At 46.7% G+C, this 24,545-nt stretch overlaps 2 protein-coding genes across 3 annotated transcripts in view; both read right to left on the bottom strand.

Annotated features, from left to right (window-relative positions):
* The window catches only part of LOC117354635 (zinc finger protein 850-like), a 35,925-nt gene extending 25,851 nt beyond the window's left edge, over positions 1-10,074 (bottom strand). For both annotated transcript variants that reach the window (XM_033932456.1, XM_033932457.1), the window contains exons 1-2: positions 9,816-10,074; positions 1,836-1,939 (exon numbers count right to left, since the gene is read on the bottom strand). In XM_033932456.1, coding sequence (XP_033788347.1) covers positions 1,836-1,939; positions 9,816-9,942 — 231 coding nt within the window. In that variant the 5' untranslated portion in view covers positions 9,943-10,074. The remainder of the gene's footprint in view (positions 1-1,835; positions 1,940-9,815) is intronic.
* An 11,747-nt stretch (positions 10,075-21,821) lies between these two features.
* On the bottom strand, positions 21,822-23,958 carry LOC117355008 (zinc finger protein 679-like). The gene is made up of 3 exons (XM_033932958.1): positions 23,942-23,958; positions 22,268-22,488; positions 21,822-22,024 (listed from the first exon to the last, which is right to left on the bottom strand). Exons 1-3 carry the CDS (start codon positions 23,956-23,958, stop codon positions 21,822-21,824), a joined length of 441 nt encoding a protein of 146 aa, XP_033788849.1.
* Positions 23,959-24,545: the final 587 nt, after the last annotated feature.

The raw sequence follows: 24,545 nt of genomic DNA, 5'->3' as shown, positions 1-24,545 counted from the left end.
TACTACTCTCTCATGAATTTCCTTTTTTACTGTCTACCTACAGCTCACCACCTCTTTCCCTCACCCGCTCTAGTATTTTCTTAATTCAATCCTTTCCCCCATCATGTGCCCTCCTTTTATTTATCCCCTCCTTCCATCATGTGTCCTTTCTCTACCCCTTCCATCTAGTACCTTCTCCTTTCTCTGTCCACTTCCATCGTCTGCTCCCCTCTTTCTCTCCTCCCATTTCCTTCCTGCATTTGCTCCCTTATCTCTCTCATCTGTACTTCCATCCAGCATAGGCTCCCCCTCTAACCTCCTCACTACCATCCAATGTCTGCCCTTTCTCTATCCATCCACCCCTCTTCAATCAGAATCTGCCCCCTTTCTTTTCCTCCAATCCCTCTCCCACTCTCCAATCCCTCTCCCTCTCCTACTCTTCCATTCCAACAGTCCTGCTCCTTTCCCGAGATGACTGTAGCTGCCAGCTGCTGGTCCACCCCACTCCGACTTACTTATGACATATCTAGTTCTCTTCCTAGCTTTGACACAGAGTTAGAGAAGATCAGTAAACCCCGTATCCGTTATCGTTTTGCCTTGTAGTTATTTTGGGATATTTGATCCATTTCCATTAGTACTCTTCGAATCTTTAAGGGCAGCCTACAGAGTCCACGGAGGCTGCTCGAAGTTATTGCCGGTAGTGATTCAGAGAAGGAGTATGGCCAATGTCAGGTAATTATGCGTCCCTGAGGAATTCTGCGCAAATTCTACATTGCACAGTAGGGCAGAATTCTACCAGGAATAACTGATGAAATATGGGGCTCAAATGTTAATTTAGGATCTAATGAAATTCCTAAAATCTTTATGGTAAGAGTATTTTCCATCTCAGTATATTGCAATAACTGAGGTGCAGCATCAGGGAGACATAATTTATTAATTATCCAAAGAGCTTTGGATTTCATAGGGTTCAATTTCAAATGGTGACTCTGAAGCCAATCAGCAACTTTCTGTAAGCCAATATTAAATGATGACAAATCTGGCTGGATACTATCTGAATATCATCCACCAAAAAGTGCGCTGAAATCCCAAGTTCTTGGGCGAGAAGAGCTAGAGGGCTTAGGAATAGGTTAAATAACAGAGGAGATGACACTGGACCCTGGAGCACTTCACATGATAATAGCTGAAAATAGAGACCCAGTAGCTAGGGATTCTCACTTAGCAGCAGCAGAAATCCTGGAAAAGGAACAAAAAAAGCACCGAATAATAAAAAGGAGAGAGCAAAACAAGCACACTCCTGCAGGCACACGTGAAGAAGAAAAAACTAGAGGTGGAGCTAGAGAACACAGTGAAGTAGAGCAAAATCACAGAGTGGATTCCTTCTACATGTGGCACACGGCCATTGGAATACAACCCACGTCTAGAATGTCTCACCTATTACACTGGAACATATATTCTGCCTGTTCAGCAGGATATCATTTCTCACCTTCCTTGGGAGCTGCTTCTCTGTTAAGCAGGAGACAGGACTGAGGTGCTCAACCGTGAAGACACAGAATGGAAAGAATTAGTGATTCAAGGTCTGCAGCTCAAGAAAGCTCTAGAAACTTCTGTAGCTTTGTAAACTTTATTCCATGCTGGGCTCCATCAGATGACATCATCCACTTGGGAGGACTTATATACTGCTCTCCGTACAGATAAGTCATTTATTTTACTCTATAGTTATTATTACTCAGCTGTACTCTAAGACCTCCTTATACTGTAGAGTAGTTATTGCTCACCAGTTCTCTGAAATACCTCCTCTTACTCTGTATAACGTTATTACTATACCCCACATCATCTGTAGAGGATTTGTTACTCACCCGTGTTTGAATGTCTAACTTCTCTCTCTCCTGGGGATCCTGGATATTTGGCTCTCCCTCTTGTTTAATCCCTGATAACAGATCAGGACTTATCCTTACAGAGCCTGTTTCCAGGAATAAACATAAAACTCAGTTATACTTCAAAGAAAAATATGCAGCAGGTTCAAAGGAACAGCTATGATGATTTATTGATTTATTGGGATGTATTAACTGCCTTTCTTTTTTTTCCCAATTCTTTATTCATTTTTTCATCTTACATCAAGTGTATAACAATACATCAATTAAATCATACAGAACACTTGAATTTCTTTTCTAGTATCATCTTCAATATATATTAAGTCCCTTTCCCACCCACCTTTTCCACAAATATTATAAAGCAAATATATCTCACATATAATAAAGTGAAAAACATTGATTTAACCAATAATATAGCTATACATCCCCCTTTCCCAAAATCATAATTATACTTTTAGTGTAAAAAGGTGTCTAATCATTACAATATCAGTGTTCTCCCCAGGGCCTTTCAGCCGGGCGCTCCGCCCAGCTAATTTAGATGAGCGCCCGGCTGTAATCTCGATCACAATCCTGCCGCCTTCTGCTCAACATTTAAAAAAAACAAAAACCTTCTCACCGGCTTGGAGATTTACCGGGCTGACTCGGCACAGCCTGAATCGCAGGAGCCTGACTTTTTTTTTTTTTTTTTTAGTTTTTAACGCCAGCAAGCGACTTGAACCCATGCTCCGGGGCTCTAACGTGCATGCCGCTTCCCTCCGAAACTGGAAGTCACGTCCCGAGGGGGGAAGAGAAGGGAAGTCAGCATGCACACGCCCCGGAGCATGGGTTCTGGGGACAGGTCAGCTTACAACTTGCTCTTGCTTGCTTCGGGCTTTCCTCGCTGCCGGGTCCTGCCTACTTTCTGTTTCCGTAAAGGCAGGACCCGGCAACGAGAAAGGCCTGAAGCAAGCAAGAGCAGCGAGTTGTAAGCTTCCCTCCTTTGCTGACTTATGGAAGATAGGTCAGCGATGGAAGGAAGCTTAACTGTATTGATTAAAATTTATCAATAGGAAATGGAAATAAGGCAATTTTGGGGGGGGACTAAACCCCTTTCCTCAGATCAGGACAGGATACCATAACAGCTGTATACTGTACTGTCTTGAAGAAAGATTTGGCCTCTGAAAGCTAATTGAAAAATGGATTAGTCCAATAAAATGGTATTTTCATATTTTTCATTATTTGTTTTATTTCTATTTGTTAATTTGTAAAGTGGTGACTGTTATGTAGAAGTTTTTTTTCAAATGTACATCTACTATCTTTATATTTTGCACAGTATTAGGGTACACGTGTCACTGTTTCTGTGGTGTTGCATTGTATGAAGAGTCTGGTTTCTACATATTTCTATTTTTAGTTTGTGATTATTCCATATTGGGCGAGGGTGTATCTGTGTTCTGTGTGTATGAAAAGGACATGGCTTTCTGTTAGCATCGACTACAGGATCAATTGACTGTGTAGGATCTGGCTTGTTTAGTTTTACAATGCATGTGTTGGTGTTCTAGTGCTCACTGCAGTGTTTAAGATGCTGCCTTTTCCTAGGTGCACCCTTGTTGTATGACTCATGGATTATTACTAAAAATATCTTTTTTTATATAGAGGAGGGGGTTGTTAAAAAATGATTAGCACTGGCTGTCATATATACTAGATATGCCACTGGATTTAATGACCCTATTCTAACTTTACTGTTGACGTAGATGTTGTCTCCCCAACATACAGACACACACATTATAAAGAATTAAATTAAAGTTGTATTATCATCAAGCATCTTTCAAATGACATTATAAGCAAATAAAAATAAAATATTTTTAATACGTTGCTAATTATTACCTGCATCTTTACCTATACTGTTTTGCCCTAGCTCTTACTTTGCACTATAGCAAAATAAAAAAGAAGCAGATAAAGATCAATCACACAGGTGCCCTTCAAGGCTTAGTAACACCTCTCCATAAATTATGTGGAAGAGGTCTGGAAGTGGGGATAGCATCTATTTCATATCCTCAGTGAGACTTCAGGAAGGAACCAAGTGATCAAAACATTATTAGAGGTGTTGTACAGCCATTTCTTATATGACTGGATGAGCTATATTTATCTTTTTTAGTTGTTTAAATTCATGCAGAAATAAATGGTTAGCTTGAACCTAATGACTTCATTAACGCATTTCCCTTTTTTAAACCTCTATACCATTTGAAAGAGGGTGAATATCTAATTATTCACTTCTAGAATTGGATACTTCTTAGATTTAGTAAAAATATTCTGGCACAAGTATCAAACCTTAAAAAAGAAAGTCATATCAAGCATTGGAAAATAATAATAATTAACTAATAAAATCTAATCTAATCTAATCTAAATCTTGGGTTTATATACCGCATCATCTCCGCAGATGGAGCTCGACACGGTTTACATGGTTAGGGAAGGAACGGAACTCCAGTGGAATTATATAAGTATGAGAGAAGAGAGGTTGGTGTGAGAGTGCCAGGAGCGGGATGGGGTTACGTTCTGGAGAAGAGCCAGGTCTTCAGATGCTTACGGAATGGTAGAAGGGGGCTCAAATTGCGGAGAGGGGAAGGGAGACTGTTCCAGAGCTGAGTGATTCTGAAAGGGAGGGAAGAGCCAAGTTTACCAACAAGGGAGATGCCTTTTAAGGAGGGGTAGGATAGTTTTAATTTTTGAGTGGATCTAGTGGAGGTTGGATTTGAGGAATTCCAGGATAGAGGGATAAAAGGAGGAAGGATACCGTGGAGGATCTTGAAGGTTAGGCAGGCACATTTAAAGTAGACCCTGGAAATAACGGGAAGCCAGTGGAGTTTGGATAGGAGCGGTGTGACATGGTCAAATTTACTTTTTGAGAAGATAAGTTTGGCCGCGGTGTTCTGGATTAGTTGGAGTCTGTGGAGGCTTTTCTTTGTTAAGCTTAGGTAAATGGAATTGCAATAATCCAATCTGGAGAGGATAATGGATTGTACGAGGACGGCAAAGTGTTCTTGGTGGAAGCAGGATCTCACTTTCCTCAGCATGTGAAGGCTGCAAAAGCATTTTTTCATCAGGGAGTTGAGGTGGTCGTTGAAGGATAATGATGAATCTATGGTGATGCCCAGAACTTTGCTAGAGAATTCCAGCTGTAGAGAGGAGCCTGTGGGCAGTGGGATGGAAGTGGGTAATTGATCAAGTTTAGGGCCGAGCCAAAGTAGTTTAGTTTTGGACTCGTTCAATTTCATTTGTACAGTGTGAGCCCAGGATTGAAGTTTGGTTATGCAAGAAGAAATGTTAGCTGCGAGATTGGTGAGGTTCGCGTCGGTCTCGATGAGGACCAGGATATCGTCGGCGTAAGTGTAGAGTGTTTCTAAGGGGGATAGGTGGAGAAGATTCAGGGAGGACATATAAATGTTGAAGAGGATGGGAGAAAGGGGGGAGCCTTGTGGGACTCCACAAGTCGGTTTCCATGGGGAGGAAGAGGAACCATGTTTGGTGACGGTGTAAGAGCGAGAACGTAAGAAGTTCGAGAACCAGTCAAGGACTGTAGAACTAATGCCTATCTCGGAGAGTAGGAAGATTAGAATATCATGGTGGACAACGTCAAAGGCAGCAGAGAGGTCGAATTGAAGGAGAACGGCAAATTTTTTGTGAGAGTGAAATTGTTGGATCTTCGAGATTAGGGAGGCCAGGAGGGTTTCGGTACTGAAGTTGGGTCTGAAGCCGTATTGATAGGGTAGGAGGACAGAGAATCTTTCCAGGTAGGCTGAGAGTTGGGAGGAGACGATGGACTCTAGCAATTTGGTTAGGAGCGGAATGTTTGCTATTGGGCGATAATTGGATGGGGAGGAGGGGTCTAGGTCAGCTTTCTTCAGTAGAGGGGTCAGTGCAATGCGTCCCATTTCAGGGGAGAAGAGGCCCGATGATAGGGCAGAATTTATGAGTATGGTGAGAGAAGAGATGGCCTGTGTGGGTATTTTCTCAAATAGATAGGATGGGAATGGATCCAAGGTGCAGTTACAGGATTTCAGTTTCAGGCAGAGTTTGAGGACCTGCGAATCGGATACTTGCTCAAAGGTAGTCCAGGATCTGTTGACTGGGACGGGGGTGGGGACCTTTGTAGTAGGATCGGGGGAGGCGGGCACCAGAGGATTGTAGGAGACTACGGGAGGGAAGGAGCTTCTCAAGGCGGTGACCTTTTCATTGAAAAAGTTTGCTAGTAGGTCCACTGATGGGGAGGAGGGAGTATACATTTAATTTTCTCCACTACCAAATTTCCCCGCCCCGCCCGGTTACTTTTTCATGCCACCCGGCTGGAAAAAATTTCTGGGGAGAACACTGAATATGTTATAGAGATTGACACAGGGAAAAAATCTGTCCCCGTCACCGCCCTGTCCCCAGCCCACCATCCTCTGCACTGCCCCGTCATCGCCATTCCCTTCACCGCCCCATCACCGTCGCCGCCATCCCTTTCACCGCCCCATCACCGCCACTGCCATCCCATTCACCGCCCCATCACTGTCCCCGCAGCATCCATATAAGCCTTAGTACTGTAATATTTAGCTTATTCCTTTCTTATAAATCAAAGTTCCTGCTGCTGAACTAGAGAAAGATGTTCAGCTGGCAGGGCTTTGTTTATAAATTTTTATCAACACAACTAATATACTACTTCAGGGGTACCCACACTTTTTGGGCTTGCGAGCTACTTTTAAAATGACCAAGTCAAAATGATCTACCAACAATAAAATTTAAAAAAACCACAACGCACACTGTACGCATAGAATTGTTAATTATCATTCCTATTCCGGGGTTTTTTCAAAGAGGTCAAAGCAGATGACTCTATGCACTGTCACCTCAGTAACAACCATACAAAAATAGACAAATACCCACCCCCTCCCTTTTTACTAAACCACAATAGCATTTTTTAGCACAGGGAGCTGCGCTGAGACACTCATATGCTCCCTGCGCTAAAAACCACTATTGCGGTTTAGTAAAAGGGAACCATATTGTAAAATATAGACAGCAGATATAAATTCAGACATATTTTGATCACTAAATTTAAAATAAAATCATTTTCCCTACCTTGTCTGGTGATTTCACTGGTTGCACTTTCTTCTTCTGACTGTGCATCCAATCTTTCTTCCCTTCTTTTAGCCTGTATGCTTCCTCTCCTCATTCCCCCCCCAACGTTTTCTTCCTCTCTCTCTGCCCTCTCTTTCTTTCTCTCTTCATGCCCCCTTTCTTTTTTTCTGTTTCTCTTCTTTCCTTCTGTCTCCCTGCCTGCCCTCTTTGTCCCTCCCTGCCCTCCCCCAAGCCACTGTCACTGCCATCGGATAACAGGCCGCCAGCCAAACTCTCCCTGCTTCGGGCCCACCAGCATTCCTCTCCCAGACGTCAATTCTGCCGTCGGAGAGGAAGTTCCGCTGGCCAGAACTTCCTCTCCGACGGCAGAATTGACTTCGGAGAGAGGAAGGCTGATCGGCCCAAGATCGACCTATTGGGAAAAATGCTGCCGGGTCCTGCCTTTGAGGAAACAGAAAGTAGGCAGGACCTGGCAGCAAGAAGAGCAAATCGCAAGCTTCACTAACCTGTCTCCCGCTTTAGCCTGCGAACAGGGCTCTAACATGTGCATGCCGGCTTCCCTTCTCTCCCCTTCCCCCCTCCGGACATAACTTCCGGTTTCAAAGGGAAGCCGGTACAAGCACACGTTAGCCCCCGGAGCATAAGTTCTCCAAGCTGTTTTTTTGTTGTTTTTTTTAATGTTGAGCAGCGGAGGCAGCAGCAGAATTCAGGAGCAGGCCAGTCAGGAGGGGAAAAAAGAGAAGGGAAGAAGGGAACCCGCTCTGCGATCGACTGCGGTCGACGCATTGGGCACCCCTGTACTACTTTATCCTAAAGCAAAAAAAAAAAATATATATAATTTTTTTTTTTCTACCTTTGTTGTCTGGTTTCTGCTTTCCACATCTTCTCATTCAATTCCTTCCATCCACTGTGTGTCTTCTCTCTGCGTCTTCCATTTGCTGTTACTGTGCCTCTCCCTTCACCCTCTCCCAATTGGTCTAGCACCCATCTTCTTCCCTCCGCTCCCCCATAGTCTGGCATCTGTCTTCTCCCCACTCTGTCTTCCACATTTCCCTTCAGGGTCTGTTCCTCTCTACCCTCAATGTCTGTTCTATTCCTTTCCACCACCACCCTTCCCTCCCTCCTTTACCATCTGTTCCTTTCTACCACCCTTCAGCTCCTCTCACGTGGCCTATCTATATCTACCTCCCTCCCTCTTATTTTTGTGGCACGTTACAATGCAATTTGTGCAAGCCCTGCAAGCTCTGTCCCTGTCCCATTCCCACAAACCATCTCGCTTCTGTGTTCCTATTTTCCCCATTTCTGATATCTCTCCTATATATCTGCCATTGTCCCCCCCTGTGTCCATATACCATCCCCATGGCATGTCCCCTTTATGTATGTCCCTTTGCCCCATGCACATAATTTCCCCTCTTTCTGTTACCTTCCTCTGCCAAATTTTCTCTATCTTCCTCTTCCATACCAGTGTGTCTCTTCTTTTCAACCCCATCTAGCTTCTTTCCCTCTTTCTCCCCCCCCCCTTGCTTCCAGCATCTGGCTCACCTGCCTGTCTTCCCCTTTCTTTCCTGCTGTGGGTTTCTTTCTTTCCCTCTTCATCCCCTTGGCCCAGAATTTTTTTTTCCTTTCACTCCCTCCTTCCTAGCATGAGCCGGGAACAAACGCAATTGCACGGTCTAGCAGCCCCCACCTACCCGATCGCAGTGTTTATCCAGCTCCCTCCCTCCACCTCACCTTATATTCTGAGTTTGCCGGCTTCCTTTTTCCCGAGCCGTACGCGTTTAAAAAGGAAAAAGGAAGCCGGCAAACTCCGAATTTAAGGTGAGGTGGAAGGAGGGAGCTGGCAAAATGCTATGGGCGGGCGGTGGCTGCGGGGACCGCGCAATCCTTAATGCCTCACTGCGGAGACAAGACCATTCACCCTTTCCACAAATATTATAAAGCAAACATATCTCACATATAATAAAGTACACAACTGCAGATGTAGTTCTGTAGTATATTTTCACACAAAATAGGTGAGGTAGATGGGATGGAACAGGTGTAGGTGATTAAAATTTGGAGTCAGAAAGTGGACCTGAAATAATATGGAAATGATAAGAGGTCCTAGGATCTGATCACCCACAATGATGATACGCCTATCTCTTACCGAAAGTAAATCTACTGTTTAGAAAAAGATAGTAGCTTATTTTGCTCTATATGGGAACAGCTAATATTGAAGATAGACATGTTCAAGTTAGCCAAGTCTTTTGGAAACATCCATATTAGACCCAATTTGTTCTATGCCATATTTCATTCTGGGTAGGATGATTATATAATAAGGAAGTCCCTTTCTTCTTGGGATACCAGTCTGAGTGACATAGTGGTAGAAATTTATTCTCTTTCTAAGAAATATGCTTTTAGCCGTTAACTGTTTGCCTACCAGAAGTTGCCTTCTTTAAATCTCCTGCAATATTGTGATTTCCACAATAAACTTTCCCTGAACCTCAGAGACAATTCTGCATCTTTTGGAGCAGTCCACAGTGTCAGACAATGCTATAACCTGAGCAGAGATCGATGACCACAACACCTTACTTTTCCTTAGTCTCGGACTGCTTCCAGGTACAATATCATCTTCTGCAGCCAAGTTCTGACCATTTGGGCTAATCCTTGCCTGCATTTTAGCTCTTCTTCAGGAAACAGAGAATAATCTGTCTCTGATTTCAAAGGGAGAAAACTTGTAAGACACACAAGATAGTCTTATGAGCTCTCAGGCTGTCAGTTTAAGATAGAGGTTAGTACAGAGAGATCCCGATCACACTTGGAAGTTTCTGGAGCAAAAGATGTGCAAAAAAAAGTCTCATATTAATTGAATATTTTAGATGCAGATAAATCAGTTCTTACCTAGGGAGACCAGAGTCTCATAATTCTCCTTCATCACCTCCCTGTAAAGCTCCTTCTTCCCTTCATCTAAATTTTCCCACTCCTCCTGGGAGAAAGAGACAGCCACGTTCTCAAACTTCACCTGCATCTGAAACACAAACCAGGAACACACTCAGCGCCTTCAGCATCACCATCAGCCATTATTATACAAACTAGTCTTTAAGCCAATTACATTAACGGGTGCTAGAATAGATGAGTCTGTCTGTCTTTCTTTCTGTCTCCTTAGCCGCTGTATTTCATTTTAATTTCTACACTGAGGCCCAACAACTGTCCCTTTCTATTCCCTCACTCCTTCCTTCCTATGTCTTTAGTGCCTCCTTCACATGTCCTTAGTGCCCCCAGTGCCTCCTTCCCATGTCCTTAGTACCCCGTGCTTCCTTCCCATATCCTTAGTGCCCCCAGTGCCTACTTCCCATGTCCTTAGTGCCCCTTCCTATGTCCTTAGTGCCCCCAGTGCCTCCTTCCCATGTCCTTAGTACCCCGTGCTTCCTTCCCATATCCTTAGTGCCCCCAGTGCCTACTTCCCATGTCCTTAGTGCCCCCAGTGCCTCCTTCCCATGTCCTTAGTACCCCGTGCTTCCTTCCCATATCCTTAGTGCCCCCAGTGCCTACTTCCCATGTCCTTAGTGCCCCTTCCTATGTCCTTAGTGCCCCCAGTGCCTCCTTCCCATGTCCTTAGTACCCCGTGCTTCCTTCCCATATCCTTAGTGCCCCCAGTGCCTACTTCCCATGTCCTTAGTGCCCCTTCCTATGTCCTTAGTGCTCCCAGTGACTCCTTCCCATGTCCTTAGTGCCCCCAATGCCTCCTTCCCATGTCCTTAGTGCCCCCAGTGCCTCCTTCGCCTGTCAGTGCCCCCAGTGCCTCCTTCGCATGTCCTTAGTGCCCCAGTGCTTTCTTTCTATGTCCTTAGTACCCCCAGTGACTCCTTCACGTCCTTAGTATCCCGTGCCTCCTTCACGTCCTTAGTGCCCCCAGAGCCTCCTTCACGTCCTTAGTGCCCCCAGTGCCTCCTTCCCATGTCCTTAGTGCCCGTGCCTCCTTCCTATGTCCTTAGTACCCCTTTCCATATCCTTATTGCCCACAGTGCCTCCTTCCCATGTCTTTAGTAACCCCAGTTCCTCCTTCCCATGTCCTTAGTGTCCACAGTGCCTCCTTCCCATGTCCTTAGTGCCCCTTCCCATGTCTTTATTGCCCCCAGTGCCTCCTTCCCATGTCCTTAGTACCCCGTGCTTCCTTCCCATATCCTTAGTGCCCCCAGTGCCTACTTCCCATGTCCTTAGTGCTCCCAGTGCCTCCTTCCCATGTCCTTAGTACCCCGTGCTTCCTTCCCATATCCTTAGTGCCCCCAGTGCCTACTTCCCATGTCCTTAGTGCCCCTTCCTATGTCCTTAGTGCCCCCAGTGCCTCCTTCCCATGTCCTTAGTACCCCGTGCTTCCTTCCCATATCCTTAGTGCCCCCAGTGCCTACTTCCCATGTCCTTAGTGCCCCTTCCTATGTCCTTAGTGCTCCCAGTGACTCCTTCCCATGTCCTTAGTGCCCCCAATGCCTCCTTCCCATGTCCTTAGTGCCCCCAGTGCCTCCTTCGCCTGTCAGTGCCCCCAGTGCCTCCTTCGCATGTCCTTAGTGCCCCAGTGCTTTCTTTCTATGTCCTTAGTACCCCCAGTGACTCCTTCACGTCCTTAGTATCCCGTGCCTCCTTCACGTCCTTAGTGCCCCCAGAGCCTCCTTCACGTCCTTAGTGCCCCCAATGCCTCCTTCCCATGTCCTTAGTGCCCGTGCCTCCTTCCTATGTCCTTAGTACCCCTTTCCATATCCTTATTGCCCACAGTGCCTCCTTCCCATGTCTTTAGTAACCCCAGTTCCTCCTTCCCATGTCCTTAGTGCCCCCAGTACCTCCTTCCCATGTCCTTAGTGCCCCCAGTGCCTTCTTTCCATGTCTTTAGTGTCCCCAGTGCCTCCTTCCCATGTCCTTAGTACCCTGTGCTTCCTTCCTATGTCCTTAGTGCCTCCTTCCCATGTCCTTAGTGCCCCCAGTGCCTCCTTCCCATGTCCTTACTGCCCCTTCCCATGTCCTTACTGCCCCTAGTGCCTCCTTCCCATGTCCTTACTGCCCCTAGTGCCTTCTTCACATGTCCTTAGTGCCCCAGTGCCTCCTTCCCATGTCCTTGGTACCTTCTTCCCATGTCCTTAGTGCCCCCAGTGCCTCCTTCGCATGTCCTTAGTGCCCCAGTGCTTTCTTTCTATGTCCTTAGTGCCCCTTCCCATGTCCTTAGTACCCCCAGTGCCTCCTTCACGTCCTTATTGCCCCCAGAGCCTCCTTCACATCCTTAGTGCCCCCAGTGCCTCCTTCCCATGTCCTTAGTGCCCGTGCCTCCTTCCTATGTCCTTAGTACCCCTTTCCATATCCTTATTGCCCACAGTGCCTCCTTCCCATGTCCTTAGTGTCCCCAGTGCCTCCTTCCCATGTTCTTAGTACCCCGTGCTTCCTTCCTATGTCCTTAGTGCCTCCTTCCCATGTCCTTAGTGCCCCCAGTGCCTCCTTCCCATGTCCTTACTGCCCCTAGTGCCTCCTTCTCATGTCCTTACTGCCCCAGTGCCTTCTTCACATGTCCTTAGTGCCCCAGTGCCTCCTTCCCATGTCCTTAGTGCCCCCAGTGCCTCCTTCCCATGTTCTTAGTGCCCCTTCCCATATCCTTACTGCCCCCAGTGCCTCCTTCCCATGTCCTTAGTATCCCCAGTGCCTCCTTCCCATGTCCTTAGTGTCCCTTCCCATGTCCTTAGTGCCCCCAGTGTTCCTTCTTATGTCCCCCCTCACTGCCTTCCAGCCTTTGTCCCACCCCCTTCCCCTGAAGCTATCCAGCCTACCTCCTCCCACTCTGCCGTACTAAAGCCAGCCTGCCTGCATGACTCCTTCCCTCCAGCACCAGAAGCCGATGCCTGGCCCCCCCTTACCGGCCCCCACAATTGCTACCTACCTACTGTCTGTGTCAGCAGATAGCCGCTGCTACCAGCCACCGCAAATAAAACCGCCATACACTAGCAATAGGGGATTTCAGATAAAATTTCATGAATAACTTTTAAAACGATGCAAACTTAATCTCCTCAATTGATTGAAAAATGTCCCATCTCCTTAGATCTTCAGATTGCACATTACTTACCGTTGTCTCTCTGCAAATAATTGGCACCAAGCGACAAGATAACTTTTCAGCAGTTAAACTAAAGCTTAACTTTATATACCAGGTCATCAATCTAAGAAAGCTCGACTCGGTTTACAGTAGTTAGACAGGACAAAGAAAAATTTACAATGATTAAATAAAAACTAGAGAAGGTAATAGCAAAGTTTCGAAGAGATTAGTTTTCAAAATGTTTGGCGAAAAGTTTTTAGAGATTTGCGGAAGGATTGAAACGAACTGCCTCTGAGATTTGGAATATCCTTCCAGCTTCAGTGAGAGAAGAAAATAATCTAGATGGCTTCAAAGGCCTTCTTAAGAGCCATTTCAATCTTCCTCTAGTTCCCACCAGTCATCCTTTCAAAAGAAACAAAATGCAGCCTTTCTTCTCTCCTATATTAATTGTATTTCCTCCCCATCTTCCTTTACTTTAGTCCCATATGTTCTACATTAGATACGTTGTTACTGGTGGTTTTATTCCCATTATATTTTATCTGTAACTCACTTAGAAGATGAATAAGGGACAGAATCACATTTGAATGAATGAGTGTTGGACCATGAGGTGAGGAGAGGCTGAATGGAAGCCCAGGGCTGCTCCTTAACCCTCCATTGCCCCCTTGGAGTGTGGTGGTGGCATTCCAAGTCCCCTCCCCCATCCCTGCCAGGAAAAGTGGGGGAGGGGGAGACCTACCTGAGCAGAAGCTCCTGCAGCCATTTGGACATTTGGAGCTCTTCTTCTAGACCAGGTTGGTTCTTGGAGTGAGAAGAAACTGGGCACTTGAGGCTCCAGCAGAAGATGGACGACTCTTTCCTCCTGACCACAAAGACCCTTTGTTGAATGGAAACTTTAGCCCATCACTTTTTCCCGCTCCCAGAGAAATTCTAAGTAATGAGCACCAGATGGAGCTGAAACTCCTCCTCCTTTCTGTCTTCTCTGTGCTAGGGGGCAGACCCTTCCACTCCTCTTCCCGCCCCAGGAACCATTCTGACCAATTCAGCACTACAAGGGGCAGAGCCTTCGTTGTAAAGCTCCACCCCTCCCTTGTGATATCACCAGCCTTCTCAGCTCCTCCCCAATTCCTTTCTAATCCTGAGGGAGGAGATTCCTCCCAACAAACACTGCGGCAGCTGCCAACAAGGGATCCTGCACAGGGAGAACCAAGACTGGGAGGTTGTTAGAGTTCGAGAATGATGTGGGGGGAAATGTGTCCCTGTCCCTGAGAGCTCAGTCCCTGTCCCTGCAAACTGTCTGATCCCGTCCACACAAGCCTCGAATAGTTATGATTTTATACTGAACTTATTTATAAAAAGAAACTATTCTGTACAATTGCTATTTTATAAATCACACATAATACAGAACAAGGATAAGGGAAAGGGAACTTGTAAACTGCCTTTCTGTCACTTAAGCAGACATTCAAAGTGGTGGGCACTGGAGGATTAAGTGATTTGCCCAGGGTCACAACATCTCTCTCCCTATCCCCCAGCTCTACTCAGCCCCCACATTAGTCCATCACCTCTCTCCCTTCCCTCCAGCTTCAGCTCCCCCCCCCCCCAACAGTCTAGCATCCTGCAGGTCCAATCCCTCTGTTCTTTCCAGCCACAGCCATTTGGGCCCAGCACCTCTTTCCATTCCGTCTAGCTCCAGCTCCTTCCACTCAGCCCCCCCCAGGTCTAGCTGAAGTTCCCATTTGTCTTCCACTCAGTGGCTAGTAATGGGGGGGGGCAATCAGGGCAGGATTAATTCATCGAGGGCCTCTAGGCACACAAGTACACTGAGCCCCCCTGCCCCACCCATCCCCCACCCCGCCCTCATGTATTTACCCATTTTATTTACTTCTTTATTTCCACTTTATGTCTTATTTTAAAATTCAAAACAAACAAAGATTACCATACCAAAACTACTGTACAGTTTTTCTTCTATGCAACCTCCAAACATCTCTGAACAAATCCCCTCTTCCTTCCTAGATGAAGAGATCTTCAGCTGGCAGGGCTTTGGGAAGCCCACCCATTTATATTTTGCATATGGGTAGGAGGCATGGGGCATGGCAGGAAGAAAATTTAGTGCCCATCATTTTATTGGACTAATACATAATTTCTCACTTAGCTTCCGGAGTTAAAACCTCTTCCTTAGCAACAGCAGCAGATGAATCCAGAGACCAATGGGATAGCATACATATACCAGCAGGCGGAGATAGAGAAACTGATTAACAGGTGGTCCTATTGGCTGTCACTCCTCCTGTATCTCCAGTATGCTCTATCTCCCAGCAGGTGATGGTTGCTATTCGAATAGCTCCTGGATTCTGGCTGTGACTGGAACTTTATTTTCTCCTGTTGAGAAAATAATGCCTTAGCGGACAACTTGTTATCCCAGGACAAGCAGGCCGGTATTCTCACTAGTGGGTGATGTCATCCGACAGAGCCCCGATACGGACGTCTCACAAGTATATTTTGCTTGAAGAAACTCAGAAGTTTCGAGATGCCCGCACCGCGCATGCGCCAGTGCCTTCCCGCCCGATGGTCCGGGCGTGTCTCCTCAGTTCTTTTCTTTCCGCAGAGCTGAGAAGTTTTACTTCGATTCTGCGCTGACTGATTTCCCGTTCTTTTGCCTTCTATAGCCGCGGTTTTGAGTTTATTTTACTCTTTATCGTGTGTTTTATTTCTTTTTTCAAAAAAAAAAAAAAAAAAAATTTCTTCCGGCGATTCGACCGGGTTGGCCGCGTTGCGGCGGAGCTTTTTCGGCCTATGTCCCGGCCAATTACCAGTTTTAAAAAGTGTAGCAAGTGCCAGCGCGCGATTTCGCTGACGGACCCGCATCGACGCTGCCTGCAGTGTCTTGGTCCGGAACATTTCCCGAAATCGTGCCGGCCTTGTTCCACTCTCACAGCGCGTGCGTTTAAGCATCGCTGTTTTTTGTGGGAGTCAATGTTCAAGATGGAAGCTGCGAAGGAACCTTCAGCTTCGACTTCGGCTGGTGCTTCGCCTGCAGCTACGAAGCCCTCTGCCACTCCTGCTACACCGGGTCTCCTGAAGCCGGCTTTGTTTGTCCCGGTTTCGACCCCCGACTTCGGCGCAGGTGCCTTCCTCCGTCTCCTCGAATCAGGTACCGCCTCCTCCCATTCCACCCGTGGTTCTCAAAGTGCCGAAGGCTTCCAAGCAAAAGCACTCGACCACGAAGGAGTGCGAAGACCGTGCAGGAGGGCCCCCTTTTGGTGCGGATCCCTCCTTATCGGCTTTGTTACGGTCCCTTTTGGAGGCTCAGTTTGTCGAGCTCATGACAACCATGGGACCCAAGTTGATTGCCACGATCCAGGGTGACCTCCCGGTTCCGATTCCGGGGGGCGGACCGCCCCCTCCTCCTCCTCCTCGCCGGTCGGTCTCGCTGCTTGGCGAGGAGGAGTGGCGAATGGCGGCCGGTCCCTTGCCTTTAGTGACATGCCCCCTTTAGAGCCCATCACGCCTCCGGACGAAGAGGTGTGGAATCCCTCTTCGGGTAATCGAAGCCCTGGGCATCGCAAATCACAGGAAGAGTTCTTCCGCACTCCTTACCAAGCCTGGACTGCATCTCGGGAGGCGTCGAATCTCCCGCCTCTGCGCTCTACGGCCTCGAGTCCCATCTACTCGTTAGAGGCGTCTGGGGACCATTCTAAGCATCGTCACTCTAGATCCCCCTCCAGACACCGAGAGGGGCATCGGTCCAGACATTCCTCACGGCACTCCTCGCACCACTCTACAGTGTCACCACAGAAGAAGCTGCCGCGAATGGGGCATTCTTCGTCGGACATGTCTCCTCCGCAGGGGCCGGAGTTCGAGGAGCCGTGTGTATCTTATTCGCCCTGTCGATCCCAGGTCTCTGTGGATCCCGAAGCCTCGACTTCATCCAGTCCTTCTCGTAGGCCTGTGCTGGCAGACCAATTGTCTTTCTCCTCTTTCCTCAGACAGATGGCGGATGACCTGGACATTACCTTGGACTCCGGTTCTCAGTACTCCAAGGAATACCTCGACACCATGCACTTGCCTAATCCTCCTGCGGAGTTTCTTCACCTGCCTCTACACAAACTTCTCGACCAAACGTTCATGAGATGTTTTGAGACGCCATACTCCATTCCTGCGGTCCCTGGCAAGTTGGATGCTCGGTACCGAACAGTTCATCACAAGGGGTTCGAGGGCTCTCAACTCTCTCACCAATCCCTGCTGGTCGAATCCTCCCTCAAGCGGTCTCATCCGTCCCAGGTGTATGCCTCGGTGCCTCCGGGTCGCGAGGGCAGGACCATGGATAAGTTTGGAAGAGGATATACCAGAACTCGATGATGGCTTCCAGAGTTCTCAATTATACTTTTCATTTTGCAACTTATTTGGAGTTCTTCCTGCCTGTGCTTCGGAAGTTCACACCTTACATTGAGTCTCAGGCTCGCTTCGAATTCGAGGAGGTAGTTGCTTCGCTGTCCCAGCTGCGTCTCCAGTTGATGCAATCCTCTTACGATGCCTTTGAGCTTTCGGCACGGGCTGCCGCCTGTTCTGTGGCTATGCGTCGATTGGCGTGGCTTCAGACAATTGACATGAACCCGAACCTCCAGGACAGACTTGCCAATGTTCCCTGTGCAGGAACAGATTTATTTGACGAGTCCATCGAGACTGTGACGAAGAAGCTGTCTGACCATGAAAAATCCTTTCAGTCCATTCTTCGGCCCAAGCCTAAGCTTCAACAGTCTCGACCTGCCAGACCGCCCTTGATCTATCAGCGGCGTTATACTCCGAGGCAAGCTCCGGCTGCGAGACAACCGTCGAAGAGACAGCCTCCACAGAAGGCTCAACAGAAGCCTCAACCGTCTACTGTCCCCAAGGCTCCCCAGCCTTTTTGACTCTCTCTTAGGGAGCATAATCAACCTCGTTCTGCCATCCCCTGTTTTCCCCATTGGGGGTCGCCTCCATCATTTTTTCCATCGATGGACGGCTATCACCACCGACCTCTGGGTCCTTACCATCATCAAGGAAGGGTACTCTCTTCAGTTCCATCGGGTCCCCCCGGACCACCCTCCAAGAGAGTATCCTTCCAACTTGACACAGACCGCCCTTCTTCTTCAGGAAGCTCATGCTTTGCTCTGGCTTCGTGCTGTCGAGCCGGTCCCTGTGGACCAACACAACCGGGGGTTTTACTCCCGGTACTTCCTCGTTCCGAAGAAGACGGGCGACTTGCGACCCATTCTGGACCTCAGGGTCCTCAACAAGTTCTTGGTCAAGGAGAGGTTTCGCATGCTGACCCTTGCTTCTCTCTATCCCCTCCTCGAGCAGAACGACTGGTTATGCTCTCTAGATCTCAAGGAGGCCTACACTCACATTCCCATTCATCCGGCCTCTCGCAAGTTCCTCAGATTTCGGGTGGAACATCTGCATCTGCAGTATCGAGTGCTTCCATTCGGCCTGTCCTCGTCTCCCAGAGTCTTCACGAAGTGTCTGGTAGTAGTGGCCGCTGCACTCCGGAACTGGGGTCTTCAGGTATTTCCCTACCTCGACGACTGGCTCATCAAGGCCCCCTCGGCTCCAGGGATCATCTCGGCGACCCTGACAACAATTTGCTTCCTGCAGAGTTTGAGCTTCGAGATCAACTTTCCCAAATCTCATCTACAGCCTACTCAGTCTCTCCTCTTCATCGGGGTGGTCCTGGACACCATTCGATTCAGAGCGTTCCTTCCTCCTCAACGCATGGAAGCTCTTCTTTATCTCTGCCAGTCGGTGTCTTCTCGCCAGTCCATCTCAGCGAGATACATGATGGTGCTCCTGGGTCACATGGCCTCTACAGTTCATGTGACGCCTTTTGCCAGACTTCATCTCAGGATTCCTCAGTGGACCCTGGCTTCTCAATGGACTCAGGTGTCAGACCCGTTGACTCGACACATCATAGTCACTCCTGCTCTTCGGCAGTCTCTACTTTGGTGGATTACCTCTTCGAATCTATCCAGAGGTTTGCTGTTTCACACTCCTCCCCACCAGAAGGTTCTCACAACCGATTCTTCGACCTACGCATGGGGAGCTCATCTGGATGGTCTTCGCACTCAGGGATTCTGGACCAGTGCGGACAGACTCCATCAAATCAATCTTCTGGAGCTCAGAGCCATCTTCAATGCTCTTCAAGCTTTCCAACATCTCCTTCACGACATGGTGATCCTCATTCGCATGGACAATCAGGTCGCCATGTATTATGTCAACAAGCAGGGGGGCACGGGCTCGACCTCCCTCTGCCAGGAAGCTCTCAGAGTCTGGGATTGGGCGGTTCGCCACAACGCCTTCCTCAAAGCTGTCTACATTCAGGGGAAGGACAATGTCTTGGCGGACAATTTAAGTCGTCTCCTCCAGCCTCACGAATGGACACTCCATTCCACACCCCTTCATCAGATCTTTGCTCAGTGGGGGACGCCTCAGATAGACCTCTTTGCGGCTCCCCACAATTTCAAGCTGCCTCAATTTTGCTCCAGGATCCTCATCGCCTTGAGGCAGATGCTTTTCTGCTGGATTGGGGGAATCGCTTTCTGTATGTGTTTCTTCCATTTCCTCTCATACAAAAGACTCTGGTCAAGCTGAGGTCCAACCGCGCCACCATGATTCTGATTGCTCCTCGGTGGCCCCGTCAACGTTGGTTCTCCCTTCTATTTCAACTCAGCAGCAGGGAGCCATTTCTCCTTCCGGTGTTTCCTTCGCTGCTTACTCAGCAACAGGGATCGCTACTTCATCCCAACCTGCAGTCTCTCCACCTGACAGCTTGGTTCCTCTCAACGTAACTCCTCACCAGTTTTCCCAGGCGGTGAGGGATGTCTTGGAGGCTTCCAGGAAGCCTGCTACTCGTCAATGCTACTCCCAAAAATGGACTAGATTTTCTTCATGGTGTATTTCCAATTCTAAGGAGCCTCAGCGAGCCTCCCTATCCTCTGTGTTGGACTATCTTCTACACTTGTCTCAGTCTGGTCTCAAGTCGACCTCTATTCAAGTCCACCTGAGCGCTATTGCGGCTTTCCATCAGCCTCTGCAAGGGAAACCTCTCTCTGCTCATCCTGTGGTTTCCAGATTTATGAAAGGACTTTTTCATGTCAATCCTCCTCTCAAACCACCTCCAGTGGTTTGGGATCTCAATGTTGTCCTTTCTCAGCTTATGAAACCTCCTTTTGAGCCTCTGAGAAAGGCTCCACTAAAGTTTCTCACTTGGAAAGTGGTTTTTCTGGTGGCCCTCACATCTGCTCGCAGTGTCAGTGAGCTTCAGGCCTTGGTGGCGGACCCACCTTTCACAGTATTCCATCATGACAAGGTGGTCTTCCGCACTCATCCAAAATTCCTGCCTAAAGTGGTCTCTGAATTTCATCTCAACCAATCCATTGTACTTCCAGTGTTTTTTCCAAAGCCTCATTCTCATCCTGGAGAATCAGCTCTACACACTCTGGACTGTAAACGTGCTTTGGCTTTCTACTTGGATCGCACCAAACCACACAGAACTGCTCCTCAACTTTTCGTCTCCTTTGATCCAAACAAGTTGGGACGACCTGTATTGAAGCGCACCATCTCCAACTGGATGGCAGCTTGTATCTCTTTCTGCTACGCCCAGGCTGGATTACCCCTTCCCTGTAGGGTCACAGCCCATAGGGTCAGAGCAATGACAGCCTCTGTAGCCTTCCTCAGATCGACACCGATTGAGGAGATTTGTAAGGCTGCCACTTGGTCCTCGGTTCATACATTCACCTCTCATTATTGTCTGGATACTTTCTCCAGAAGGGATGGACAGTTTGGCCAAACAGTGTTACAAAATTTATTCTCCTAAGTTGCCAACTCTCCCACCATCCCATTGAGGTTAGCTTGGAGGTCACCCACTAGTGAGAATACCTGCCTGCTTGTCCTGGGATAAAGCAATGTTACTTACCGTAACAGTTGTTATCCAGGGACAGCAGGCAGCTATTCTCACGTCCCACCCACCTCCCCTGGGTTGGCTTCTCTGCTAGCTACCTGAACTGAGGAGACACGCCCGGACCATCGGGCGGGAAGGCACTGGCGCATGCGCGGTGCGGGCATCTCGAAACTTCTGAGTTTCTTCAAGCAAGACATGCTTGTGAGACGTCCGTATCGGGGCTCTGTCGGATGACGTCACCCACTAGTGAGAATAGCTGCCTGCGGTCCCTGGATAACAACTGTTACGGTAAGTAACATTGCTATCTATGCTGGCATTGTCTAAAATCCCCAGAGACGCTCTGATCCAACCTTTTTGGATGCAAGTATGGTCTTTCATTTGTTCCATTTCAAACTGTACTGCAGATTTGTCTTTTGATATTGTTATAATACTTGTGAGAGGAAGTTAATTGATATAATGATATCTATTGCTATACAACAAATTCTCTGCAACTGGAAATCTGCATCTTTATTGAATGACACATTTTGGTGGAATTTTCTATGCCTCTTCAAAAGATTTGAGCAACATGCTGCAGACAAAATGAAATATGGACTAAAGACTCCAAACAGTAATAATATTTGGAAACCCATTCACATGTACTTCCAGTCTATTTGAACCATCTTTTCACATCCAGACAGAAACTATTTTATACCCTGATATGTGTAAATTTTTTGATGCTGGTTTACTTTCATGAACTGTATTTGTTATCGTTTTCTGCCTTTTTATAATACTTCAATAAAAAGATTAAACTTAAAAAAAGGAAGTCATATAGAGCATTGAAAATAATTAATAATAATTAACTAATAAAAATAATACACATTAATTTTCCCCACCACCAAATTTCCCTGTCCTGCCCCACCCCACCACTTTTTCATGCCACCTGGCTGCAAAAAATTTCTGGGGCGAACACTGAGGTATATGGCTTCTCTCGGGTATGAATTCTCTCAAGTTTTGTTAAATCTGATTGCTGATGGAAGCTTTTACCACATTCTAAACAGGTATATGGTTTCTCTCCGGTATGAAGCTTCTCGTACATTTTTAAAGTTGACTGCAAACTAAAGATTTTCCCACATTCTGAACAGGTATATGGTTTCTCTCCAGTATGAATCCTCTTGTGCATTTTTAAATTTCAAAGATAACTGAATCTTTTACCACATTCTATACAGGTATAAGGTTTCTCTCTAGTATGAATCCTCTCGTGTTTTCTTAACTCTGATTGCTGAGTATAGGTTTTATCACATTCTGAACAGGTATATAGTGTCTCAGGTATGAATCATGTGTCTTTTTAAAGTTGACTGCACCCTATATTTTTTTTACCACATTCTGGACTTGTATAAGGTCTCTCTCCAGTATGAATCCGCTCATGGAGATTTAAATCTGATTGCTGAGTAAAGCTTTTCCCACATTCTAGACATGTATATGGTTCCTCTCCAGCATGAATCCTTTCATGGCTTCTTAAATTTGATTGGTGATTAAAACTTTTGCCATATTCTGTACAGTTATACAGTCTCTTTCTGCTATGAATCCATTCATAGCTTCTTAAATTTTATTGGTAAAATTTTTACCACATTCTGAGCAGGTATATGGTTTTTCTCCAGTATGAATCCTCCTGTGCATTATTAAATGTGATTGCCGATTAAAGCTTTTTCCACATTCTGAACATTAAGAAAACATGACCAAATCACAGAAGCTTACATCAAATCACATTGGCTACCAATCCAAGAAAGAATTCAATTTAAATTCTACTGCATGTTATTTAAAACACTAAATGGAGACAGCCCATCCTATCTGAACAACCGCCTCATCCACCCCAGCAATTCAAATTCCAAACGGAACCTGGTCCCCATCCCTCTGGTCAGACCACTACACCTACAACTTCAACATCAACTGGATCAAGACCAAAACCACACCTCAATCCAAAAAAATAACATACACCTCACGCAAACATATCGAGCCAACCATTTTCTGGACAAAAGTAGATGAAACAATCCAAGTCTGCGACCCAAATGACTTCATCTCTCACTGGAAGAATTTATCCACCAACACTCTTGATGAACTAGCCCCTCTACAGATTAAAACCAGAACCAGCAGGAGATCAGACCAATGGTTTGACATAGTAACATAGTAACATAGTAGATGACGGCAGATAAAGACCCGAATGGTCCATCCAGTCTGCCCAACCTGATTCAATTTAATTTTTTTTTTTTTTTCTTCTTAGCTATTTCTGGGCGAGAATCCAAAGCTTTACCCGGTACTGTGCTTGGGTTCCAACTGCCGAATTCTCTGTTAAGACTTACTCCAGCCCATCTACACCCTCCCAGCCATTGAAGCCCTCCCCTGCCCATCCTCCTCCAAACGGCCATACATAGACGCAGACCGTACAAGTCTGCCCAGTAACTGGCCTAGTTCAATCTTTAATATTATGACTTGCTCCAACTCAAAAGACAGTGTAGAAGATTAGAAAGAAAATGGAGAAAACCAAACCTAGATCAAACAAAAATAGCTTGGAAAAAAATCAACAAACAATACAAACTTCTACTAAAGGACAAAAGAAAAACACATTACACAAATCTTATAGGCACAGAAACCCAAGACTCCAAAAAACTATTCCAAATCTTAAAAGATCTAACAGACACTAAACCCTACACAACCACTAACAATACCCCACCCCCCTCAGCTACCCTCCTGGCAGGTCACTTCAAGAACAAAATCACTAATGCCAGAGCCACCCTCAATAATACCCCATCCCACCTAAATGTAATCACAACTCCCCCCACAGAAAAAGATTCAACTGCGGCAGACAGAACATGGGCTCAATTCCCAAATATACAATGGTCTGAATTCAATAATCTCTACAAGAAATACAGCCACGCCTCCTGTGACCTCAACCACTGCCCTTCATATCTCCTCACTACATCTAGTGAAAAATTCCGTACTCTATTTCTACAATGGATTCAAATCACACTCACGGACGGCATCTTCCCTACTTGCCTCAGAGAAATCATCATCACCCCAATCCAAAAAGACCCAAAAGGACCACTAGACCAACCATCCAATTTCAGACCTATAGCCTCAATACCGCTATACGTCAAACTCACAGAAGGCCTAGTAGCCAAACTCCTCTCCAATTATCTGGATGACCATAACCTACTCCATCCCATGCAATCTGGATTTAGAACCAACTTCAGCACAGAGACATTACTAGGCTCCCTTATGGACACAATCAGACAACACCTCAGCACAGGGAAAAAAATGCTTCTCATACAACTGGACCTGTCTGCAGCATTCAACCTAGTTGACCATAATATCCTTCTGCAAATCCTGGATGCAATAGGTATCTCAGACAAAGTATACTCTTGGTTTGAAGGCTTCCTAAAATCCAGAACCTATAGTGTAAAATCAAACAAAGAAAAATCAGAACCTTGGTCAATCCCCTGAGGAGTACCACAGGGATCCCCTCTATCCCCTACCCTCTTTAACCTATACACCGCCTCTCTCGGAACACATCTGGACAATCTAGGCATAACCTCCTATAGTTATGCGGATGACATTACCATTCTCATACCATATGACCAGCCAAAGGCCACAAATATAC

This window comes from Geotrypetes seraphini, chromosome 2 (genome assembly GCF_902459505.1).
Source record: "Geotrypetes seraphini chromosome 2, aGeoSer1.1, whole genome shotgun sequence".
NCBI lineage: Eukaryota > Metazoa > Chordata > Amphibia > Gymnophiona > Dermophiidae > Geotrypetes > Geotrypetes seraphini.
The sequence above is the reverse complement of the archived record's forward strand: the minus strand, read 5'-3'. Positions and strand labels throughout refer to the sequence as shown.